Below are 23,059 nucleotides of genomic sequence, written 5' to 3'. Positions count from 1 at the left end.
CCTGCCCTAGACTCGCCCCTTCAAACAACCCCAGCACACGCCCACCCACAGCGCCACCCCTCCGCGGCTGCACAGGGTCGTGTTGTGAAAGAGCATCAGGGCGCCCAACGGGACGGGCTGTCCCAGGGAGGCTGTCGCTGATTTCATGGCTACCGTTTCCTGGAAGTGCCTGGGCTCTGGTCAGATGGATGAATCCCATTTCATCAGACTCCCATCCTCCAGCCCGATTGCTGCATCCCTGGGGTGGCTTGTTTCCTCGTGCCCTGTAACCGACCACCTAGAAACACGTTTGATTCTCACTTCTCCCAGTCCTGCGCTTGGCTTTCAGCCACCTGGGTGTGCCCCAGATTCTGGAGCAATCCAGAGTCCTGTCTGGCCTGCAGTGTAAACTAGAGCAGCCTCAGAGCTACTCTGATTGATGCTCTGCTTTGAAGGCCCCTCGCTGGGCCTGAGGAAGAAGAGACCAGCTGTAGTTCTGACCCCACCACCCCTCCACCTCAATCTCTGTGCTGGCTGGCCCCAGCTGGCTGCTGGCCACTGGGTACGACACAGCACAGACCCTTTGCCCAGGGGCTGCACCAGCATCTTCTATTTCCTCCCTATCCCATAGCTAGGGGGCAGTGTGGCCCAGTGGACAGCGCCCTGGATTAGGATATGAGCAACCTGGGTTCTGTTCTTGGCTCTGCCACTCATTTGCTGGGTGACCTTAGCCAAGTCACTTTGCCATCCTGTGCCTCAGTTTCCCCAGCTGTAACGTGAGGATGGTGATACTGACCTCCAGTGCAAAGCACTTTGAGACCTGCTGATGAAAGGCACCACCTAAGAGCTAAGTATGGTGGGTGGGGCTGGGGACCCGCCACTCTGGGTTTTTGGTTCGGGGCCCATCGTCTAACTGCGCCTTGCCTCCCAGATTGATAGGTCAAAGGCCAGCAGGGCCCAGAGATCCTCGCCCAGGGATTCCGCTCTGGGGGAGCTGGAGCGGCTCTCTTAGAAAGGCAGCCAGGCTGGCTGGAAAGGCTCCAGGTGGTGGAGATTCCCCATGCTCCAGGTGAGCTGTCCCAGTGGTGAATTACCCTCCGGGTTAACAACGTGCGCCTCCTTCCCCGTCTGGATTTGTCGGGCTCCAGCCTCCAGCCCTGGGATCTCGCTCTGCTTCCGTCCGGCAGCGTGCGGAGCTGGAGAGGTTGGTCCATCCCTGTTCTTCCCTGGCCTGTCCCGCGCGGGTGGGCCCCCGCTCCTGGTGGGACCAGCGCCCCGCCGGCTCCCCCGGGGTCAGCGGGAGCGGCCCCTTGAGGGACAGCCCAGGTGTGACAGCATTAGAGCAGCAGTCACAACTTCTGCTTTTGTGGTGACTGCTCTCTCCCCGGCCTCTCTGCCCTGCAGCCCTGGAGGTATAAATCGGAGCCTCTGTCTTCCCTTCTCGTTTGGGGCTGGGTTTTGCAATGCCGGTTCCTCCTAACTCGGTATAAAGCTGCTGCTGTGGAGAACTTCTGGGCAGGACGTGGGGAAGGTGGCCGCTGACAGATGGTAAGGCGATGCTCTTCTTTCCTTACAGTCGGGGCAGGGGGGAGGTGGGGGGTTATTATAATGATTCCAGGTGGGGCCCCCTTGCACGGGGCACTGGACCCAAAACATTTATAGCCAGGATTTTGCTGTGGAGGAGGGAAACGATTGTGCCCCAGCGTTTTAGGAAGAGGACTTGTCAGGTTCTGTTTTGTGGCTACTGGATTCGTCTCCTGCAGCAAACGTGTCCCACAGGCCAGTCACACTCAGGGTGCAATTAACATAAGAACATCCGAGCTGGCAGACTGGGTCAGGCCAACGGTCCATCTAGCCCGGGACTGCCTCCGACAGGGGCCACTAGCAGAGCTACAGGGAAAGCGTACAGAACAGGGCAATTTTGGAGACGTCCACCCCGTCTTCCCCTCTCAGCTTCTGCCTTCACCCCAGTACCTATGTGGGACGTCATTGATGCATAACCTCATGCTGGCCCCCTGCACAGGGAGGATTTCAACCCCAGCCATGCTTGCTGCCCCATGGCTCTCAGTGTCCCCCCAGGAGACCCCCTCCGCCCCCCGGGGTGGAATATCATACCACCTGGCTTCAGCCTTTTCAGGATGAGCCGCTGTTCTTTTCCCACAGGGATTCTGTTCCCAGCGGCTGTGGTTATTCCCTTGGGGATCTCCCCCCCAAAATGGCCTGTGTTTAAGAACGTGACCCAGTGTCCGTCCGTCTAGGGGGATGGGAAATGGACAGCGCCAGATGAGGTGTTTACAGGAGTCAGTTGTGTGCCCGACGGGGCTGAGTACCCCATCCTGCACAGAGACCCTTCACTGGTGTGGGGGGAGCCCTGCGCATGTGGGGCCGGGGGGAGTGTTGCAGGATTAACACTGGCCTTCAAACAGTTACACGTCAATTTCGTGCATAAAGTGAAATCTGGGCCCAGCCTTCTCTGCCGCCCCGACCCAGTGAAACCGTGTGGTTCTGGGCTGGGAAATGGGGAAGCTGGATGTAGGGAGCCCAGGCACGGGAGACCCCTTCCTGCCTGCCCTATACCTGTCCTGGGAGGGCTCCTCATGCCCGGTGCTCAGGGAAGTGGGCGTGAACACGCTGTTGGCTAGGAGCCCCTCAGGCAAGGCCCTGCATCTTCACAGAGTGCCCAGCGCCGTGGGTCGCAATGGGGCCTGCAGGGTGCCAACGCGGCAGGAATACGAAAGAGCAAATCCTCTGCTCTGCGGCCTTGGGTGAGGCTTCCCTATGCGAGCCCTGGCCCGGAGCTGGACCCCCTCAGGCTGCGGTCCAGGATCAGTCCCTGGTGTGAACTCAGTAACAGCCCCCGGGGTTATTCTAGGTGCACAGTGTTTTCCCTCCCCTCCGGCACCTTCCACTCCCTGCACCTCACCCCCACGGTGCCCCCCCAGGCCACAAACCACCCTGGGCGGCTCCCCTGCCTCTGATGGATGCCCCCCATCCCATCACATAGCACCAAGGTCTCTTGTGAAGCTAGGAACCCGCCCAAGTCTCTCCAATCCCCTGGGCGCTCAGTCCCCACCCCCGCCACGCTTACAGGTGGCCCCTCCCTGTACAGGGGCTCCCACGGCTGCCTGCCCCAGTACAGATGGTCAGGGCTTCCTGTACGACTGGCCAACGCTGGGGATTAAACCGGAGCTCACGCGGCAGGCGTCCCGCCAGCCCCAGCTCCCTAGCCTGGCTCCGGAACCGGCCAGTGCCTCGGCAAAGGGCTTATTTCACGCAGATGCGGTGGGGCGTATTCGCCCTAATGGGTTAACTAGAGCTGAGATCTTACATCAGGCTGCAATTTCCTCCTGCTGTAGGACACTGTCCTATCACCGCACTATTGCCCACCTCCCACTTCAGTGCATTTCTCTTCCTCTTCCCCTGTGTGGGCGGCGGTGTCGTGATCTCATGTGGACACACAGGGAGCTGAGCCAGAGCGGCTGGGGAGCAGAGGGGTTCCTGCTGCGTTTCACAAGAATACGGCAGGACCATCCGCTCTCAGCCCCAAAGAGAAACTGAGGCCTAGAGCTGCAGAGGTACCTAGGCGCCGAACTTCCACTGATTTCAGGGGGAGCCTGTCCTGAAATCTCGGCACCTGCGAGGAGCTGGGTGGAAGTGACTTCACGCAGGTACCTCTATGCCGAGGTGAAAGACCCGCACCATGGCTGTGGCTGGCCCGGGCTGGCAGGGCTGTAAAATTCCAGTGTAGACTTGTGGACTCGGGCCGGAGCTTAGGCTCTGAGACCCTCCCACCGGCCGTGGGATCTCAGAGGGCGGCTCCAGCCCGAGCCCGAATAGCTACACGGCCGCTTTTCGCCCGGTGTCCTGAGCCCCACCAGCCCAAGTCAGCTGAGCCAGGCTCTGAGAGTCGATGCGGTGGGTTTATTTATTGCCGTGGGGATGTAGCTACAGTGTCTGTGAGAGAGCCTGGATTTTAACCCAGGTCCCCTGGCCACCATCTCACCCTGTGTCTGCTGGCGAGTCGGGCTTAGACTGAAGTCTGGTTTGCCCCCGCTGAACAGCTTGAGGTCAGGTGAAATTCCCCCCATGCCATAAGTCCTGTGTATCTGCCCCACCTCCGCTTAGCCCTGCTTCACAACGACCAGCGGTGCCCAAACTTTTCCTCTCCCCCACCCCCCCATAATGGATTGTGTCCGCGGCCTCCCCGCCCTGGCCAGGAGCAGAGTCGCAGCAGGAGGCCAGGGGCTGCTGCTGGGGGCCAGGAGTGGAGCAGGGGCTGGGAGCAGGGACCAGTGGCTGAGAGTGGGGACCGGGGGCCGAGCCGCGGCCAGGAACGGGGTCTGGGGGCCGAGAGCTGGGGCTGGGAGCGGAGCCAGGGCCGCAGTTGCAGCCGGGGGCTGGGGTGGGGCTTGGTGGCTCTCCCTTCATACCCCCTGTCGGGGCTGGCCCGGGACCTGCTACCCCCTCCCCCCCCGATGCCCCACAGTTTGGGGACCCCTGTACTAGACACAGATGCGAGAGTTAACAGCCTGGGGGCAGCACTGACTGGAGGCCACAGAGAACTCAAGAGCAGGTGTGTTCAGTTGTGTTGAGCGATGTTACTGACAGTGATTAAATCTCTGGGGTATTTTCGCCATGGTTTGTGCTTAGGCTGGAGCAGGCTTCCTGGCAATGGCTCCTAAGATCCAGGACCGCTGAGGGGCAACGTGTTGCAGCCTCCTGGCGCCTTTGCGTCTGTCTCCAGTTCCTTTCTCATAGATCTGGCTCAGCCACGGCCTTGACACTTATCTCTTTACACATACATTCCTCATTCACACACAAAACAGAATTAATCTACACAGAACATTTTAAACAGGAACAAGAAGTTGCAGTGCACAAGAAAACAATCACGGCATTCTTTTACTTCTTTTAAAATGCTAAACATCTGATGAAGTGAGCTGTAGCTCAGGAAAGCTTATGCTCAAATAAATTGGTTAGTCTCCAAGGTGCCACAAGTCCTCCTGTTCTTTCTGCGAATACAGACTAACCTGCAACAAAGTAGCGACCTTAAAAAGTCTGTCACTGCCTTGAAATGAGCCTAGACGCAGATTCCGCCTGATGCATCTTTACCAAATGGCCCATTAGGCCGTTCCTTTCTGCTGTTCAAAAAGGGGGCCTGGCAGGATATGATCAAATCATACACCAGTCCATTGACTACAGGCTACAGAATTATTTCACTATTCTTCCTTTTTTATTTTAAATTATACAAAATACAAACATAAAATCCTTCTACTACATGTCCCTCCTTTGGCCCCTTAAGAACAATTCTTGCGAGGGTCACAGTTTATACAACTATTTCATAGCAATCGACTGAGAGAGAGTTTGAGCTTGTGGTTGTAATTTAACAAACGTTTTAAATTTAACAGCACATACAACATATTCCACGCCAGCAAACACAGGATAATATTAATACAACTAGTAATGGGTGAACCGTGATAGACAGCGTGCCCTTAGAGGTCAGGGACCAGCCTGTAAAAACGCCGTGCCAATGACAGGCTGGCAGGTCTTTTTTAGACTTAGCAGTTTTTAGCATGTTTTTATTGGCCTGTGATATTTGAATGACGAGCTTCCCTACCTCCCTCTGCGTTTGGTGTAAAAACGGAGTCACTTTCTTTAGTTTGTTCTGTTCACGTGTTCCCGACGGTGTGGCCTTTCTGCAGGGTTCTGTGGTGACAGGTAGGGACACACACACCCGTTTCTGAGGGCTTTATTTCGTGCACTCCTGGGTATTTAATACCCCTTTTTTATTTTAGCTTATTGACCCGTAACCTGGGGTAGCCAAAAGGATCCCAGGGTCAATTTGGGGAGCGGGCTCCCCTTTTATCTCTTTGTCTTTACGGATTGTTGGTGAGTCCAATTTATAGCCATTTTTATTTTTGCTAATTGTGGATTTAACAAGACTTTTACTGGATTACTTTGAGTCACAAACAATTTTGTTGTCTTTATTTTAATTGGGGTACCTCTTTCGAATGCATATTCTTTGGTCCAGGTTCTGGGGCATGTGCCCGGGAACCATAGGTTCAATTCACTACGGGGTATTGGACAGTACCCCACACTGACTGGGAGGGTTGTTTCTGTCTTTAACAGGGTTATTTTACGGATATGGTAATTGTGGATAGGTGGAACTCCCAGTGGTGGTATTCCCAGTGGGACCCTTTATTTTAACCCCTATTTCCCAGTGGTTTGGTATTCCTGTGGTGTTTATAAGGTGAACCTTAGGTCCCATCTCCCCTTCCCAGGCATTATAAGGAGGGCTGCATTTGTTTTCATGATTGCTTTAATCACCTGGGCGCTGAAAGCTCCCAGAAGCAGGTAAAGCCAGACCTGACACTGGAGTCTTCTGTTTTGCGGGTTAAAATTTTGGTGGTGAAGCAGTGCCTCGTGCCCAGGTTTCGGGATGTTCTTTTCTGCAAAGAATTCAAACATCAGCTAGTTTGTCCCCATCAGTAAGTGCCTGCCTTATTTTTAAAGTTGTTCATTTGCCCTCCTTTAACATTTCCATAGGGGCGTGTTGCAGCCTCCTGGCACCCTTGCGTCTGTCTCTGGTTCCTTCCTCATACGCTTAGTTCGGCAATGGCCTTTTACACTTAGCTCTTTACATTCCTCATTCACACACAAAACAGAATTAATTTACACAGAACATTTTAAACAGGAACATCAAGTTGCAATGCACAGGAAAACAATCCCGGCATTCTTTCACTTCTTTTAAAATGCTAAACCCACAACAAAGTAGTGACCTGAAAACGTCTGTCACTGCCTTGAAATCAGCCTAGATGCAGATTCCGCCTGATGCACCTTTACCAAATGGCCCATTAGGCCGTTCCTTTCTGCTGTTCAAAAAGGGGGCCTGGCAGGATATGATCAAATCATACTCCAGTCCATTGACTACAGGCTACAGAATTATGTCATTCTTTGTTTTTTACTTTAAATTATACAAAATACAAACATAAAATCCTACTACTACACGTGCACCCACTCGCTGTGATCGTGGCTCCTGTCCCTGCCCTGGTGGGGGTGGGGCTGGCACCCCTTGCATGCCCCCGGGCACACTGCAGGGGACTCGCTGCCTAGCAATGCCCGTTGCCATCCACACAAGGAAACAGGAAGGTGCAGGGAGGGCTGAAAAAAGACCAAGTCTCTACAATCACTAGCATCAGCAGAAACAAGTTCTTCTTTTTATTGTGGGCGAGATGCATCTTCCCTTCCCCGGCCCTTTGGACATGGCGGGGGGCGGAGGGGAGTCCCCTGGGTGCAGGTAGCCCCACCTGAAGCCTGGCCAAGAGGGAGACCTCCCTCCCCTTCATTCTCTGGGTCGCTGTGTTCTCCGCACAGCGGGGCAGAGGCCTCGGGGCTTTTCATTCTCTTAGCAATGATCAGGTTGTCTGGGGCAACGCTTCCCGCAGAAGGGCTGGGTAGAGCCGGCTCCCACACCATCAGCCACTAGGCAGCGCTCCTGGTGTGGGAATGGCTGGGTCCGGGTCTCAAGTGGGAGAGGATAAACGCCACGCGGCTGTGTTTGAACAGGTGCCCGGGAATTGAGGGGGTAGTTTTGGGGTGGAAGGGCCAGGAAACACAGGTCCAGGGGATTGTGGGATAGCATTGGTGGCCTCTCTGGACATGAGTCGGGCAACTGAGGCTTGAGCTGCATCCGCACTGCAAAAACCCTGGTCTTGGACTCGCGTCACAGTGGGACTTGGGCTCAGACCAGCTCCTCTACATGGCTCCCTGAAGGAGCCTTATCTCTGTCATTGGTTCATTCCCTACTCTCCCCTAAGCGCCTCCTTGGGTTTATCTTGCTGCAGTCAGGCAGGGTCATAGGTAAACTGAGGCACGCAGGACACTTACAAAAATAATACCTATAACTCCCTCCTTCACAGTAATTAGCCATGGGACCAACCCGCCTCGGGATGGGGTAGATTTTGGAGTCTTTACATCAAGCGTGGATGTCTTGCAAAAAGATCCGCTCAAGCTCAGAGAGAAGGTCTGGGCTGGATTCAGGAAACCCTGGGGGAGGGTCTGTCATTTGGGCTATGCTGGAACTCAGGGTACATAGTCAGAGTGGTCCCTTCTGGGCTTCAAACTCCCATCCCAGTGGGACCCCAGGGCAGGACCGTGCCACATCAGGTGGCAGAAGAACTGGAGAAACCAGATCATCTGTGGCTCAGTGCTGCTGCTGAGCCATTTCCAGGGTGACAGCTAATGCAGAGGGAACCTCCATTGTCACCCATTCCCCCTCCGCTTTCTAAGATCCAGGATGCAGCATAGACCGCTAGGCCCGTAGGTCCAAGCTGGCAAAATGGTACCAAGGGGGACCTGCCTTACAGCCCTGCCTGTGCACACTACCAGTTGTGCACAAGGGAAATGAACAACTGTGTCTGCAAGTGGACCCAGAAGCCCACCTGTTGTGCAGGTGCAATCGACTCTTGATGCATCTGGGGACGTTGACTGAGAGAATCAGAGCGGTGTAGGACTGCAAGGGACCTCGAGAGCCGTCTAGTCCCGTTCCTGCACTCAAGGCAGGACTAAGTGTTATCTAGACCATCCCTGACAGGTGTTTGTCCAACCTGCTCTTAACAATCTCCAAGGATGGAGATTCCACAACCTCCCTGGGCAATTTATTCCAGGGCCTAACCACCCTGACAGGACATTTTTCCTAATGTCCAGCCGAAACCTCCCTGGCTGCAATTTAAGCCCATTGCTGCTTGTCCTATTCTCAGAGGTTAAGGAGAACAATTTACCTCCCTCCTCCTTGTCACAGCCTTTTATGCACTTGAAAACTGTTCTCATGTTTCCCCTCAGTCTTCTCTTCTCCAGGCTAAACAAACCCTGTGTTTTCAATCTTCCCTCACAGGCCATCTTTTCTAGGGCGGTGGTTTTCAACCTTTTTTCATTTGCGGACCCCTAAAAAATTTCGAATGGAGGAGTGGACCGCTTTGGAAATCTTACATCTAGTCCACGGACCCCCAGGGGTTTGCAGACCGCAGGCTGAAAACCATCGTTCTAGACCTTTAATCGTTTTTGTTGCCAGGGCCGGCTCTCGGCACCAGCAAAGCAAGCACGTGCGTGGGGCGGCACGTTTCCAGGGGCGGCATTCCGGCGCTGGCCATCATAGGCGCCGACTCCCTGGGTGCTCCGGGGCTGGAGCACCCACAGGGAAAAATTGGTGGGTGACCCACCGGCAGCTCCCCGCGCCCCTGCCCACCCCAGCTCGCCTCTGCTCCGCCTCCGCCTGCTCCCCTGAGCACGATCCCGCCGCTCCGCTTCTCCCCCCGCCCCCCGGGCTTGCCGTGAAACAGCTGTTTTGCACAGCAAGCCTGGGAGGGAGGGGTAGGAGGGGAAATGCGGGGTGCCCGAGGGAGGAGGTGGGGCCGGGGATTTGGGGAAGGGGTTGGAATTGGGCGGGGAAGGGGTGGAGTTGGGCTGGGGGGGCATCCACATGTGTAAAAGCTAAAAAGGGAGGGGGGCAAAATTTTTTTTGCTTGGGGCAGCAAAAAACCTAGAGCCGGCCCTGTTTGTTGCTCTCGTTTGGACTTTCTCCAATTTGTCCACATCTTTCCTAAAATGTGGCACCCAGAACTGGACACAATACTCCAGTTGAGGCCTAATCAGCACGGAATAAAGTAGAAGAATTACTTCTCCTTTCTTTCTTAGAACATTCCTGCTAATATATCCCAGAATGATGTTTGCTTTTTTTGCAACAGTCACTGTTGACTCATTTTTAGCTTGTGATCCACTCTGACCCCCAGATCCCTTTCCGCGGCGCTCCTTCCTAGGCAGTCATTGCCCAGTTTGTATGGGTGCACCTGATTGTTCCTTCCTAAGTGGAGGACTTTGCATTTGTCCTTATTGAATTTCATCCTATTGACTTCAGCCCATTTCTCCAGTTTTTGTCCAGGTCAGTTTGAATTTTAATCCTGTCCTCCAAAGCACTTGCAACCCCTCCCTGCTTGGTATCATCCGCAAACTACACAAGTGTACCCTCTATGCAATTATCTAAATCATAGATGAAGATATTGAACAGAACGGGACCCAGAACCTATCCCTGCGAGACCCCACTCGTTTTGTCCTTCCAGCCTGACTGTGAACCACTGATAACTCCTCTCTGGGAACGGTTTTCCAACCAGTTTTGCTCCTACGTTGTAGTAACTCCATCTAGCCATGGGATCTGACTTGGGCACCTAGCTTTTGCAAATTTGGCCCTTAAATTGGAAGGGTTTGAAAAGACCTGTGAGCAGAGGGATGAGGGTCGGGGGCGGGTGGGTCTTCACCACCAGAGGGCTTGAAAGGTCAGTTTTTGGAAGGGGAGCTCAGATCCTGGGCTCCGTTCCATGGCAAAGCGTAACCGTTGGTTCAGCCCTGTGGAATCTGGTGGGTCCATCAATATTCGGCTAGAGGGGCGTGAGCCAGGATGGTGTGATGCGTAAGCCACTGGGGAGCGGGTGTTACATAGCCCAGGCTGGGTCAGTCTGCGGGTGATCGGAGTCTGTAACAGCCTCCTGGGCACAGAGGGTGGCTTTAGAAGCTCCCGGTTCAATCCCTGGTGTATCAACCCAGATGGTGGCTGTCACATGAGAACATGCCGGGGCAATTGCCCTTTATCGTTAATATTTGTCTAGGGCTGTAAACGGACAGGAACCGTAGCTGTTACCAAAGCTCCCACCCCAAAGCGACGGCAGGCCGAAGGGGTGGGGTTTGGTTTATATTCCCCAACCCCCTTCCCTGCCTTTTTGGCTTTCTTCCCTTTATTAAGGGGCAAAATGGAAAAAGGAAAAGAAGTGGGGGGAGGGTCCAGTTCTGGGTTTTGTGGGGGAAAATGAAAAGTTTCACACACACACCCATTTTCAGGAAAAGGCCATTTTCCATTGAGAACGGTCTAAAGGGGAAGAGGTGGAGCAGCTTTCCTGGCTGAGTCTCTGTGCGGTGCTCAGCCTGGGGGAGGGGCACTTAAGCGGGGGGTCTGTGTGGCCCCTGGCACAACTGGCTAGAGTCTCAGCTAGGGTCTCTGGGGGTTTCCATCATCCACAGAATAAACATAACCAGCTTGGCAGTTGGGCAAACCAGCCCTTTGCCCCGATCCAAACACCCCCAAACTTTAAAAAAGTTTGGCTCTGGGTCCAGTTTGGAACATGCCGTCTCAGCCCATCTCTGGCTTTTGCACTTGCACGTGGCTTATAGGAATGGTTCCCACAAAGGGTTAAAAAGTAGGGCTGGATCCTGTGATGCTGTGAATTGGCCTCCTTGGAGCTATGCTGGTTTACAGACGCCGAGGATCTAACCCACACAGACGGCAGGGTAGCTTGTAGCAAGCCAGCGTGTTTGCCTGGAACATCACACTCCGTGGGCAAGTGTTGATCCGGCTGGGGGGAAAGGCTAAATGGGTTCTGCCGAGTCAGTGAGACAGGTAACACAACGGGAGATAGAGCAGAGAGAATCTAGGGTGTGGGCTGAGCGGCCCTGAGGGAGGAACCGGAAGAAGCAGCCCTCATTTGAGCTGGTGTTTATTTTCTCTTCCTCTTGTTTTCTGTGCTAATAAAGCCAAATTCCATCCTGGGGCGAGCGTGGACTGTGCCGAGAACGGGGCCTGTGTCTGAGGGCAGGTTGAGAAAGGCTCCCGTTTCCTGTTACACAAAATTGCTCACCGGAGGTAACACGCCTGAGTTGTTGTCTTCGATTTCCCCGTATTGCTGCAATGTTTCCACAGACAATATTTACCGGAGCAGCCCCACAGTGAAGGGTATGACTCATATTTGGTGACTCTGAGAACATGCCGCCCAGGATGGACGGTGCGATCCATGAGGAGGGACCCGAGTACTTTACAATGGGCAGTTTCGCCTCCGAGCAGGGGCTGCGTTTGCAGAAAGGCATGCTCTCAAGCTGCATCTGCTCCGTGGATGCCCATTGGTGGCTTTTTTTGATCTCATGCCTGCAGGAGAGGACAAATAAGTTATATATGTGTTCCCACTTAGATCACCGAATCATAGCTGTGTAGGGAGTAGGGACCTCAAGAGGTTGTCTGGCCCCCGCTCCCACGCTGGATTAAGTACCCCCTAGACCATCTCAACAGCCGTTTCCCGCTCATTCAGCCAGTCAGACGTCCACAACTGCTTTGAACAGACAGCCACGCCCGGAGTGCAGTGGCCATGGACCAAGCACAAGGCTGTGTCAGACGGAGCTGGGCCCTTTTCTGCCCCAGGAGAATGTCGTATTTCAGCAGAAGGCCAGGCTCACCAACCTCCTTTTCAGGGCTCAATCCGGACGTGGTTCTGGATCAGGAAATCCACCTGCAGCAGGTGGCCACTTTGAGAAACTATCTTGAGGACAGGCTGGATCATTTTATGCATGTTTTTTCCAAAGTGGTGTTGGCTAAAGTCCAGGCAGAGTGAGTTACTTTGATAGGTTCACTAGAGCGGGCAGGAGGTGGACCCCCCCCACACCCCCAAGACCCAGCACCCCCGCCTGCCAGAGCCCCAAATGCCCTCCCACCCCCGCTGTGGCCGGAGGAGACCCAGCCCGCATGCCCTAGCCAGCTCCCCCGAGCGCCGGGCTGGCCCCAGTGCCGGGCCGAGCTGCTGGCTCGACGCCCGCCTCCCAACACCGGGACATCCCCAATGCCGGACCAAGCCGCTGGCCTGACCCCCCCACCCAGCAGGCCCCAGAGCCGCCCTGGGCTGCCCCATCGGCTTCAGGTGGAGAAGGAGGGCAGGGCCTCGTGGCACAACATGGGCAGGGCCACAGCCTGGGTCTGGGGAGGCTTAGCCTGCCCTGGCCTGATACCCGCCGCCCCCGTTCGTTAGTGAAGGGCTGCAGTGTCAGAGAGGAAAAGCAGAGCAGTGGGTCCCTACTGAGAACGATAGGGATGCGCAGCAAGCAATGGGGAAGGCTGCTGACGCTGCCCAAGACACATCGTGAATTTAACAGGCCAGATCCTCAGCTTGACTAAATCAACATATCTCCATTATCCCCCCCTCCCCGGGAGCGACCCCAGTTCGCACCAGCTGAAGATCGGGTCCAATATCAGTATGTACTTATTTGCCTGAGGAGAAAAAAACAAATGAATCCAATTCCTCTCCCCCTCCTGCAGTGAACAGTGGGACTCCTTGCAGGATGTGGGGCATGCAGATGGGCGTGAGGTGATATTAGCACTTACCGAAGAGAGAGAAAGGGTTTGCAATGGATTTCATTGACTTTTATAGGTAGGGAGGGGTTTTCACATGGCAGGAGGAAGGGTCGGGAGGGAAAATGGCCAAATCATGTTTTTCTGCATGGAGCTGATATGGGGGTGGGCGTGGGGGTAGTGTTATGTACCCCAGAATCTTAAAAGAGATCCTGGAAAGAGGGGAAAACGGGACTTGTGCTCTTTTGGTTTTTTGTTTTTTTTATCATCTATCAAGAAGGCGGAAAAGATTGTTGTAGAAGGTGGTGGTTTGCTGGCTTTTTAAAGTTAGAAACTCAGGTTTTTTCTACCCTGGGAGTCTTTATGGATGTCAAGTTTTATGGATGTCGGGCGAGCTAGTGATGTGATGACATCACAGGGTATAAGACATTGAAAGCTGCAGCCACCAAGAGGGGCAGGGATTTCTACTCAGCTTGTTTACAGATTTCTTTTTGTTAAGGTCTCTTTAACTCCAATGTCCAATGCACACTCAGGAGAAAGGACTTCTTTGTGAAAAGGCTGCATAGAGGTGCTCAAAACATTTGCTTAAAAAAGCACAACTTGGCATTCCCCCCAGGCCCTTTGGCACTCCTGCTAGTTTAACAATATCTGTCCATATGAGATAATTTTTTTAAATCATCACAGTAGCAGCCCCTTTTATCTAAGAAGAACCAAACCACTAATGCCAGGGCCCACCCGTCTGAGTGACCCCCAGCCTAGTGCTGGGACTCTGTGGCCCCTCCCCTTTCTATCCACATAGAATCGTAGAGACCACGAGAGGTCGTCTAGTCCAGTCCCCTGCACTCGTGGAAGGACTAAGTATTGTCTAGACCGTCCCTGACAGGTATGTGTCTAACCTGCTCTTAACAATCTCCAGTGATAGCTATTCCACCACCTCCTTGGACAATTAGTCCTGTGCTTAACCACCCTGACAGTTAGGAAGTTTTCCCTAATGTCCAACCGAACCCTCCCTGGCTGCAATTTACACCCATTGTGTAAATTAAATGTTACATGGTAAACCCCAAAGAGCCTTTGTAACAGTTCTAATTTTTCCTTAAAGAGGAAAAGAGGTTATATGTGTTTAGGGGACTTCTTTTACTGGCCCCACTGCCTGGAAGAAAGGACTCTGGGGTTTTTTATTTTTACATCAGTGTATGTGTAAGAACAACTGCAACGAGAACGTGGCTTGCTTTGAGAAGCTTTCTTTAAAGATTCCCTTTTCTAGCAGGTAAGATCCTTGTTATTTTGTCTCTGTCTTAGCTACCTATCTGCGCCCCCCCCCCCCCCAATCACCACAGAGTCTGAGCACTTCATGAGCTTTAATGGCTTTCTTCTCACAGCTCCCCCGGGAGGTCGGAAAGTGTGGTTATCCCCATTTTACAGCCAAAGTCTGTGGCATCTATTCGGAAGTTTTAACACAAAAGTCTATGGGGAATTCAAACGGTGAGCCAGATCCTCAGCTGATATAAATCAACGTAACCGCAGGGTCTCTTTTAACCACCCTATCGCATTTGATAGTGAAAACGATACAGCTGCTCCAGAATTCTACAGCCTGATGATTTAAAAAATAAATTATAGAAAAGGATCTTATTCTCTCTTAAATTGTATAGGTTTTAAAGTCATCTCTTTAGAACCCCATTGAGCTGTTCCTGATTAAATTCTATACAGAGCTTTTTCCATAAGGGTTGGAAAGACCAGAAACTTGCATCCATCCATCCGTTTATCTAGAACGTAAGAACGGCCATACTGGGTGGGACCAATGGTCCAGGATCCTGTCTTCTGACAGTGGCCAATGCCAGGTGCTTTAGGGAGAATGAACCGACCAGGCAATCATCGAGTGATCCATCCCGTTGCCCACTCCCAGCTTCTGACAGTCAGAGGCTTTGGGACACCTACAATATGAGATTGCACCCCGACCATCTGGGCTATGAGCCATTGGTGGACCTATCCTCCATGAACTCATGTTCTTTTTTGAACCCTGTTATCATTTTGGCGTTCACAACATCCCTTGGCAAGGAGTTCCACAGGTTGACTGGGCGTTGTGTGAAGAAATGGTTCCTTTTGTTTGTCTTTAAACCTGCGGCCTATTCATTTCTTTGGGTGTCCCCTGGGTCTTGTGTTATGTGAAGCCATAAATAACAGCTCCCTATTCTTTTTCTCCACACCAGTAATGGTTTCATAGATCTCTACCATATCTCCTCGTAGCCGTCTCTTTTCCAAGCTGGAAAGTCCCAGTCTTATTAATCTCTCCTCGTACGGAAGCCGTTCCATCCCCCTCATCATTTTTGTTGCCCTTCTCGGTATCTTTTCCAATTCTAATCTAGCCTTTTTGGGCTGGGACAACCAGACCTGTGCGCAGTATTCAGGGTGCGATCCAGCGTTCACGGTGTAACGCATTCCGGGTGCGCACACCTTGACTACACCTGGAAACTGCTTATACTGCCTCACTCGCTGTTGTTTCGGAGGCCCAGCTCCTCAGAGATAGTCAGGTGTGTAAGTCCCATTGGGAGCCTTCCAGATGCTTACGGGCTGATCCTCACAAACACATCTATGGGACAGGGAAGTGAACCCTTGACAGGGGTGCCGGAACAGGGGGAAGAGGGGGCAGGGGGCCAGGGCCGCCCCATTTTAAAAAAGTGGGAGCGCTATGCTCTCCCATTTTTTACTGGCCGTAAAGGCGAGCGACGGGAGGGGGACAGAGGAGCAAGTGGCGGGAGGATGGGGTCTTGGGGGGAGAGGTGGCGCAAGGGCGGGGCCTTGGGCGAAGGGGCGGCACAGGGGTGGGGCCTCAGGGGAAGTGGCAGCATGGGGGGCGGGGCCACAGTTCAGGCATGAGTGGCCCCTCCCACCTTTAGGGACCTTCCCCGGTCCTGACCCACGACCTCCAGTTACCAGCCGGACAATTTGCACAAGGGTCCGTGGCAGACCCAGGAGCTGAACGCGGCTCTCTGGAGCTGTAAGTGAACATCTAACCACGAGAGCAGCCGGCCTGGCCGTGCAGCCCCCTCGCTGCCCGTTCAGGACACGGTGAACATCCTGCTTTTGACGACTTGCTGAATTGTGTTCTCTCTCCCCCACCTTCCTTATCACCCGAACAGGCCCAGAGCGATTCTTCCAGCATGGGTGACTTGATATTCGATGGCGATTTCTCTGACCTCTTCAAAGGCTACAATTACACCGACTACAACACCGTCAACCCCAGCGCCGCAGCTGCCCCGTGCAAGCCCGACAACCTGAACATCAACAAGTACGTGGTGGCAGTGGTCTACTGCCTGGTGTTCCTGCTCAGCCTGGTGGGTAACTCCCTGGTGGTGCTGGTCATCAGCTACAACCGGCAGAACCGCTCGGTGACCGACGTGTATCTCCTGAACCTGGCCATCGCAGACCTCCTCTTCGCCTTCACCTTGCCTCTCTGGGCCGTCTACCGAGCCCACGAGTGGATCTTCGGCACCTTCATGTGCAAAGCCATCTCGGTCCTGCAGGAGGTCAACTTCTACAGCGGGATCCTCTTGCTGGCCTGCATTAGCGTCGACCGGTTCCTCGCCATTGTCTACGCCACCCGGGCAGCCACCGAGAAGAGGCACTGGGTTAAATTTGTCTGTTTGGGCATATGGGTTTTCTCCATCATGCTCTCCCTGCCCATCCTCCTCTTCCGCGAGGCCTTCTGGCCGCCGCACAACGGCATGGTCTGCTATGAGCGGATTGGGGAGGAGAACACAGCCAAGTGGCGGGTGGTGTTGCGGATCTTACCCCAGACCTTTGGTTTCATCCTTCCCTTGCTGATCATGCTTTTCTGCTATGGCATCACGGTGAAGACCCTCTTCCAGACCAAGAACAGCCAGAAGCAGAAGGCCATGAAGGTCATCTTGGCCGTGGTGCTGGTCTTCTTGGTCTGCTGGCTGCCCTACAACATCACGCTGGTGGTAGACACCATGATGAGGACCCGTGCCATCGCTGAGACCTGCCACCGGCGGAACCAGATCGATGCGGCCCTGTCTGTCACCCAGATTCTGGGCTTCACGCACAGCTGCATCAACCCGCTCATCTATGCCTTCATCGGGCAGAAGTTCCGAAACAGCTTCCTTAAGATCCTGGTCTACCACGGCCTCATCAGCAAAGAGTTTGTCTCCCGCTATGGACGGGGGTCCTCCTTTGCTTCCACCTCCGGCAACACCTCCACCACCCTGTGATGGCCACGCGACTCCTCCACTCACCGGGGATAGCGTCCCACCACAGTTAGTGCCAATGGCTGGCCTCAGCTTCTCAGGGTGATCGGGACCGTGCAGATTCTTTTAGCACTATAGCCTCAGTTTACCAAGCCAACCAACACCGTCCAGACTCTTTTACCCAGCATAGATCATTATGCAGATTACAATTACGCAGAACACAGCAGCAAAAAGCAGGCATCTCTTCTCGGGATAATGCTATGATGTTCCTTCAACCCCTCCCCGCAGGATAATCCGATTGTTCGCTGCCCGCCTCATCTGGGTCATGCCCATTAAAAAATAAATAACAACTCCAGACAATCCAAGGCTGCATTTCTGTACACGGCATCCCGAGCTCCCAGTCCCCTCGCACAGTGGGGTTTAGGAACGACATTAGAAAAATTTCCCTTCCCCCAAAGGCGTGAGGAAAGGAGAGTCAGAGTGTGGGGTGGAGGTAGCCGTCAACAGTAGTGGTATAAACTGAGCCTGGAGATATACTGTGCGAGCAGGAATATTGTCCTTAACTCTGCCCCTGCAGCTCCATCAGCCTTTTACGTGCATTTTGCATATTTCACATGGAGAGCTGAGTATGGTTCCATATTTTTTTAAGTGCAGAATTGAAAAATGTAATTTGCCAAACTGTGCCTGCAAACTGTGGTCACTGGATTTGTGATCGTTCGGTCAGATGCTAAGAGGTGCGGTTTCAATGTGAAGGAGAGCGATTCGTGACCTCATGGAACAGGAAGGGTTAGGGGGTGTTTGAACATTAGCTTTACATCCGTTGATTGTATCATGAACATGGAATCGTTTTGCTGAGTAGCCAAGGATTGCTAGTTGGATGGGCTTAGATAGCTATGCTGATGTGTTACCATAATAGGCACAGTAGTGAAACCGTAGCTAGCTAGATGATAAGATGTTTGGATGAATGCATGATATTTGAATTGTTAAAGTGTCTTTACATTTGTGAACAGTTATGACCTTTGGATAAATTAGAGCAAGGCAGGAAAGTTGTGACAAAGTTCCATGCGGATTCAATAAGGTTTACTTTCAGTTTTAGTGGTGAACATCTGGGGCTGGCATCAGTGTTTTTCACTTCTAAAAATATAGATAATAAACTCTTGACTTCTACAGGTTCAGATCCCCGACCCTTTCCACTTTAGATGGCAAATATGTTGTCATCCAGAGTTTCAAACAGAGGCCAAAACTTAAAACATGAGATGACAAATAGACTCACCAGCAGACTGGAGAAGATAAGCTGTGGGGGACATGATAACAGTTTTCAAGCACATAAACGGTTGTTACAAGGAGGAGGGAGAAAACTTGTTCTCGTTAACCTCTGAGGACAGGACAAGAAGCAATGGGCTTAAACTGCAGCCAGGGAGGTTTAGGTTGGACATTAGGAAAAACTTCCTACTGTCAGGCTGGTGAAGCACTGGAATAAATTGCCCAGGGAGGTTGTGGGATCTCCATCATTGGGAATTTTTAAGAGCAGGTTGGACAAACACCTGTCAGGGATGGGCTAGATAATACTTAGTCCTGCCTTGAGTGCAGGGGACTGGACTAGACAAACCTCTCGAGGTCCCTTCCAGTCCTATGATTCTATGATATGATTCATTTGACTTCACATTAATGTAGTATCTGCTACAGAATGGTGCATCTCCACTGTACAACCACGACTCACTCAGAAAAATGGACATCTTGCCAGTTTGGGAAAGCCAGGAAACTGGAGAATTAAAACTTTCACAACCCTCTCTTCCCGGCACTGACCCGGATTCAAATACACGTGGGTGAAAAATCAAGAGGGTTTTTGTTTTCAATTTGAAAACCATCCACATTTATTGAATCCTTGCCCTAGAAACAAATCTGTTTGTCAGTTTCTGGCAAGGCTCTTTGACTGCACACCTGCACTGATCCCTGGGGAGAAGATCACAGCAGTATGCCTTCGGCTAAAGCCACTGGGATGTGCAAATGGGTGATGAATGAGCTTCTGCTGGACCAGTGGTGGCAACCTTCACTATGGGGTCTCTCAGGGCCCAACCCCGCTCAGCAGCTCCCTGTCCCTCATTAGTGGCGGCTGGGCCACATGCAGAGGTTGGGGAGCCAGCAAGAGCCTGGGCTCACAGACCGGGGTTGATTAGCTCAGGATCAGGCTGGAAGATGCAGAGAGCTCCAGGGCAGGGCTGTGGTGTTAAAAAAGGCAGCTGAAGTGGATATACGCTGCCGTGCCCCTGGGATGCTAGGACTCCCCATAGGGGTTAAGCGCGATCAACCTTGGTCAGCCCCCAAAGAATGCCCTGTCTTCTGAGACAGGGTTGTGTGCTTGCCCCTCTCTCCTCCCCACTGATTTGGAAATTCTCTGGCTTAGCCAACCCTTCAGTTGTCCAGCTTTGTTCCATTAGCTCCTGGCAGATGCAGAAGCAAAGCTGGACTGGACCGAGACAACCCAGCTGATGCCCCACACCCTGGGGCGAGCCCTTGTGAGGTTCAGGGGCACCGTGAAAGCTTTGCCCTGAACTCTGATGAAGGGAATGTGCCACGCAGGGTGTCTACCAAATGGGGGAGATTCCCTCTTTGCAGAGAGGCCAGCACCAGCCGAGGCCCAAGGGGTCAGATATTCTGCTGGGATCAGGTTGCTCACGCCCATGGAGCTGCGCTGATTTGCCCTCCCTGAGGACCTGGCCCTGGGTACTTCCCTATTTGCTCTGCGTGGACACTGAAGTTCCCAGGGCACGTTCTGTACAAGACATCGTGTTCCCCAGGTTCCCCCTCCTCGCCGCTGCGTTGTGCATGGCTGCTGCCCTCCACCCCAGAGGTGACTGCATTTCAGGGCAGTTGTGTAAAGCACGCGAACAAAAAGCCGGAGCGTGTCATTTCCAGGGTGGTGAAGCAGTCATTACCCAAGAGTCCCTTGTAAAGGCAACACATCCTGTGCCTCTGAGAGAGACGGCTCTGCTCACATACCGTAAGCTGCTGGTGTCATCCTCCCAACGCAGCCGAGCCGGCGGCTCTCGATAGCCTGGCTACACACTCAGAGAGCAGAGCAGGGCCAGGAAAGACCCCTTCACCCCACCACGCCCCCTGCGACCATATTTGATTTCCATAATTTATTCATCCCAGGATGCTTTTGTGCCCCCACGCTATCCCTCAGGTGGATTAGACGCTAGCTTGGAGAGGGAACAGGGTGCCGGGCTGGCGACAAGCTGGAATGTCATGGGGGCTGTAAGCAGACGGTGCACATGGGAGGGGGCAGGAACGGCTGGCCGGTGCTCACCCTGACTGTCAGGCAACAGATGAGACTAAGAACAAGCCAGCACGATTACTCTTCCCTTTACAAGAGAGGACAACCCGCCTCGGCTTCTGGGGGCGACATCCGGCACCCACAGCATTCCAGGGTAGGAGGAGAGGGGTCTTTTTGAGACCCTTAATGTCAGGCCTTCATTCTTACCAAGGGTAACCCCTGCTGACTTCAGTGCCAGTTAGTTGGGTCCTGTGAAAAGCTCGAGTCAGTCCCCTGGAGAGCAGGATTTGGCCCTTCCTTGGACCACGTGTCTGTTCCCCTGTGGCAGGCAGTGGAAACTGGTGTAGTTGGACCATTGCTCTGACCCAGTGCGGTGATAACAGGTTACACTGGCCATGGGGCAATCCCAGGATGGCAGTGCCCTGGGGAGATCAAGGCAGCAGATTGTGGGTGTCCCAAGAGGCTGTGGATTCATTTGGGCTCTGTGCAGAACAAGCCAGGAATGGCGGCGGGCAGCAGAGATGACCCGGAGGAAATTAATATCTTGATTCTCCTCTCCCTTCTGGTCGACAGCAGAGACGGGATGGGGGCTGCTACCTATTCGCACCAGTGGGGAAGGGAATCAAGCCCCCCGGCTGTCTCTGCACAAGCCTCTCACAGAGCGATGCCCTGCCTTGGCTAACCCAGATGGTGGCAACCATGGGATGGCTAGTATAGGCAAGCTCCAGGCAACCTCCCAGACAGCCTCTGTCCTTTCCTTCTGCCTCTGCACTGGATTCCCGGGGGCTGCCACAGAAGGGCTGAGGAAAGACGAAATAGCCACCCCTAGGGGATGTCCATTGACGGGGCACGGACCTGGGCACCTCCTGGGCTCACCAAGCTGTCCGGGGCTCGGAGGACAAGCCCGTGGCAATCAGGGCTGAGCCCTAGCCTTGCACTCGCACCCCGAGGAAAGAGGGGGTCCAGCCCCCTTCCCCCAGTCCCAGCTCTGTGCAAGCAGGCGCCCAGCCCCGTTTCAGGGGTGCCCCAGGTGGAGAATGGTGGTTTGTGAATGGCCACAGCCGTCCCCGGGCTGTCCACCACACACACACTTGGCAGCTGGGCTGTGGGCAGCCACCTGGCTGGCATGGCGAGGGGCCAGGTGTCTGCCCTGGGCTGCAGGAGAAACGTTCGGGCCGAGGTCTTGAGCAATGGGCCAGGAGAAGGGCCCCCTTACACAATGCCGCGAAGCACAAACTACAGCCATGGCTCTTCCTGTCGGAGTCTTGAGTAACTCCCAGCCCACGAGCGGTGAGGAGCCGGGGGCCTGGGGGGAGCACTCAGGCTCAGGGACCCCACAGTGACTGGGTTGCTGATTCAGGGCCAGGGGGAGCTGAACCGGAGCAGTTCGGGGAGGGGGGAGCAGGCCGGGGCGCAGCAGGTGAGGAAGGAGACGGGGCAGAGAGCGAGGGATGGACGTGCTCACGGGATGACCAGGGTACAGCCATGGGCCAAGCAGGCAGCCCCGAGCCCAGCATGTCCTGTATAGGGTGCTCCCTCTGCATCGCTGTGAAATCAGGAGCTGCCTGCGGGCCCTCCTGGGGCGGGCCCCGAACCATCCGGGGAAGACGGGCTCCCCCAACGCAAGACCAGGCTAGGCCCCAGCCCTGCAGTGGGACCCCTGGATCTAACGGCTCTTCTCCAACTCCACCTTGCCCCGCTGCTGCTGCTAGACTGGCGAAGGAGCAGGGCAGCTGGCACCAGGGCGACCCACGCAGGGGAAGTTGGGGACCCTTTGCAAAGCCCCGCCCTCAACCCCCAAGCTGCAATGCCCAAGGTTCAGGGGGCAGCATCTCCCCTCTCCCACCGGGGGGATAGCTGGGCATAGGGTGTTGGTGGAGTTAGGGGACTGATGGGAGAGGGGTGCCCTCTGGGGGTTCAGGTTATTACTCCCGCGGGGATCGTCCTACACCCCTCATGGAGATGGAGCCAGGGCAGCTTCATGCCACCCTGTTCCTGGTGCGTGGGGGTGGGGGCCTCTGAGGCTGCAGGGTTGGAGCTGGCCCTGGCTGGCACCCACACGGGAGACCCCCCACCCCAGTCCCGGCTTTGTAGACGGTGACTTTGTCTGGCACTCCTAGGCCAGCAGGAAGCCACAGCCATGTCCAACAGGCTGGCCTCCAGGGGTGAACATGCAGCCTGGGTTTGCCAAAAGGAGCCTTGAGGATCAGATGCCCGACTCCCATGGGATTCCAGGGAGTCTGGCACCCAACTCCCTTGGGCTCCTGAGAAAATCCCAGAACCTCACGGGCGTCCTGGCAGGCGGATGGCAGGGCCCCGCTGGCATAGCGGCGCGGTGATGGAAGGGTCCCATCCGATGATGCTCCCCTGGGCAGGATCCCGGTACATTGTGCTCAGGAAGCCCAGCTCTGGATGCCCGCTGGTGCGATCAGGTGCCAGGGGCGT

General features: G+C 54.2%; 2 protein-coding genes across 7 annotated transcripts in view; one reads left to right on the top strand and one right to left on the bottom strand.

Annotated features, from left to right (window-relative positions):
• The window catches only part of ARPC2 (actin related protein 2/3 complex subunit 2), a 308,635-nt gene that overhangs the window by 51,832 nt on the left and 233,744 nt on the right, over positions 1 to 23,059 (bottom strand). The window contains exon 1 of one of the 3 annotated variants that reach the window (XM_075117701.1): positions 4,289 to 4,293. The exons of the other annotated variants lie outside the window; for them this stretch is intronic. The gene's annotated coding sequence lies outside the window, so the exon portion shown is untranslated. Of the gene's footprint in view, positions 1 to 4,288; positions 4,294 to 23,059 lie in introns of those variants that run through there. 3 annotated transcript variants of the gene reach the window in all.
• On the top strand, positions 1,392 to 18,504 carry LOC125644595 (C-X-C chemokine receptor type 2). Of its 4 annotated transcripts, none has more exons than XM_048868763.2 (2): positions 1,392 to 1,527; positions 16,270 to 18,504. In XM_048868763.2, the coding sequence occupies exons 1-2, from the start codon at positions 1,525 to 1,527 to the stop codon at positions 17,359 to 17,361; spliced, it is 1,095 nt and encodes a 364-aa protein (XP_048724720.1). In that variant the 5' UTR covers positions 1,392 to 1,524; the 3' UTR covers positions 17,362 to 18,504. The 4 variants fall into 4 exon arrangements, with proteins under 4 accessions (XP_048724720.1, XP_074973800.1, XP_048724721.1 ...); XM_075117699.1 differs by lacking the exon at positions 1,392 to 1,527 and adding an exon at positions 3,462 to 3,554; XM_048868764.2 differs by lacking the exon at positions 1,392 to 1,527 and adding an exon at positions 13,882 to 14,015.

This window comes from Caretta caretta, chromosome 11, assembly GCF_965140235.1.
Source record: "Caretta caretta isolate rCarCar2 chromosome 11, rCarCar1.hap1, whole genome shotgun sequence".
Taxonomy (NCBI): Eukaryota; Metazoa; Chordata; order Testudines; family Cheloniidae; genus Caretta; species Caretta caretta.
Note: the sequence above shows the minus strand (reverse complement) of the source record. Positions and strands in the feature narration are given on the sequence as shown.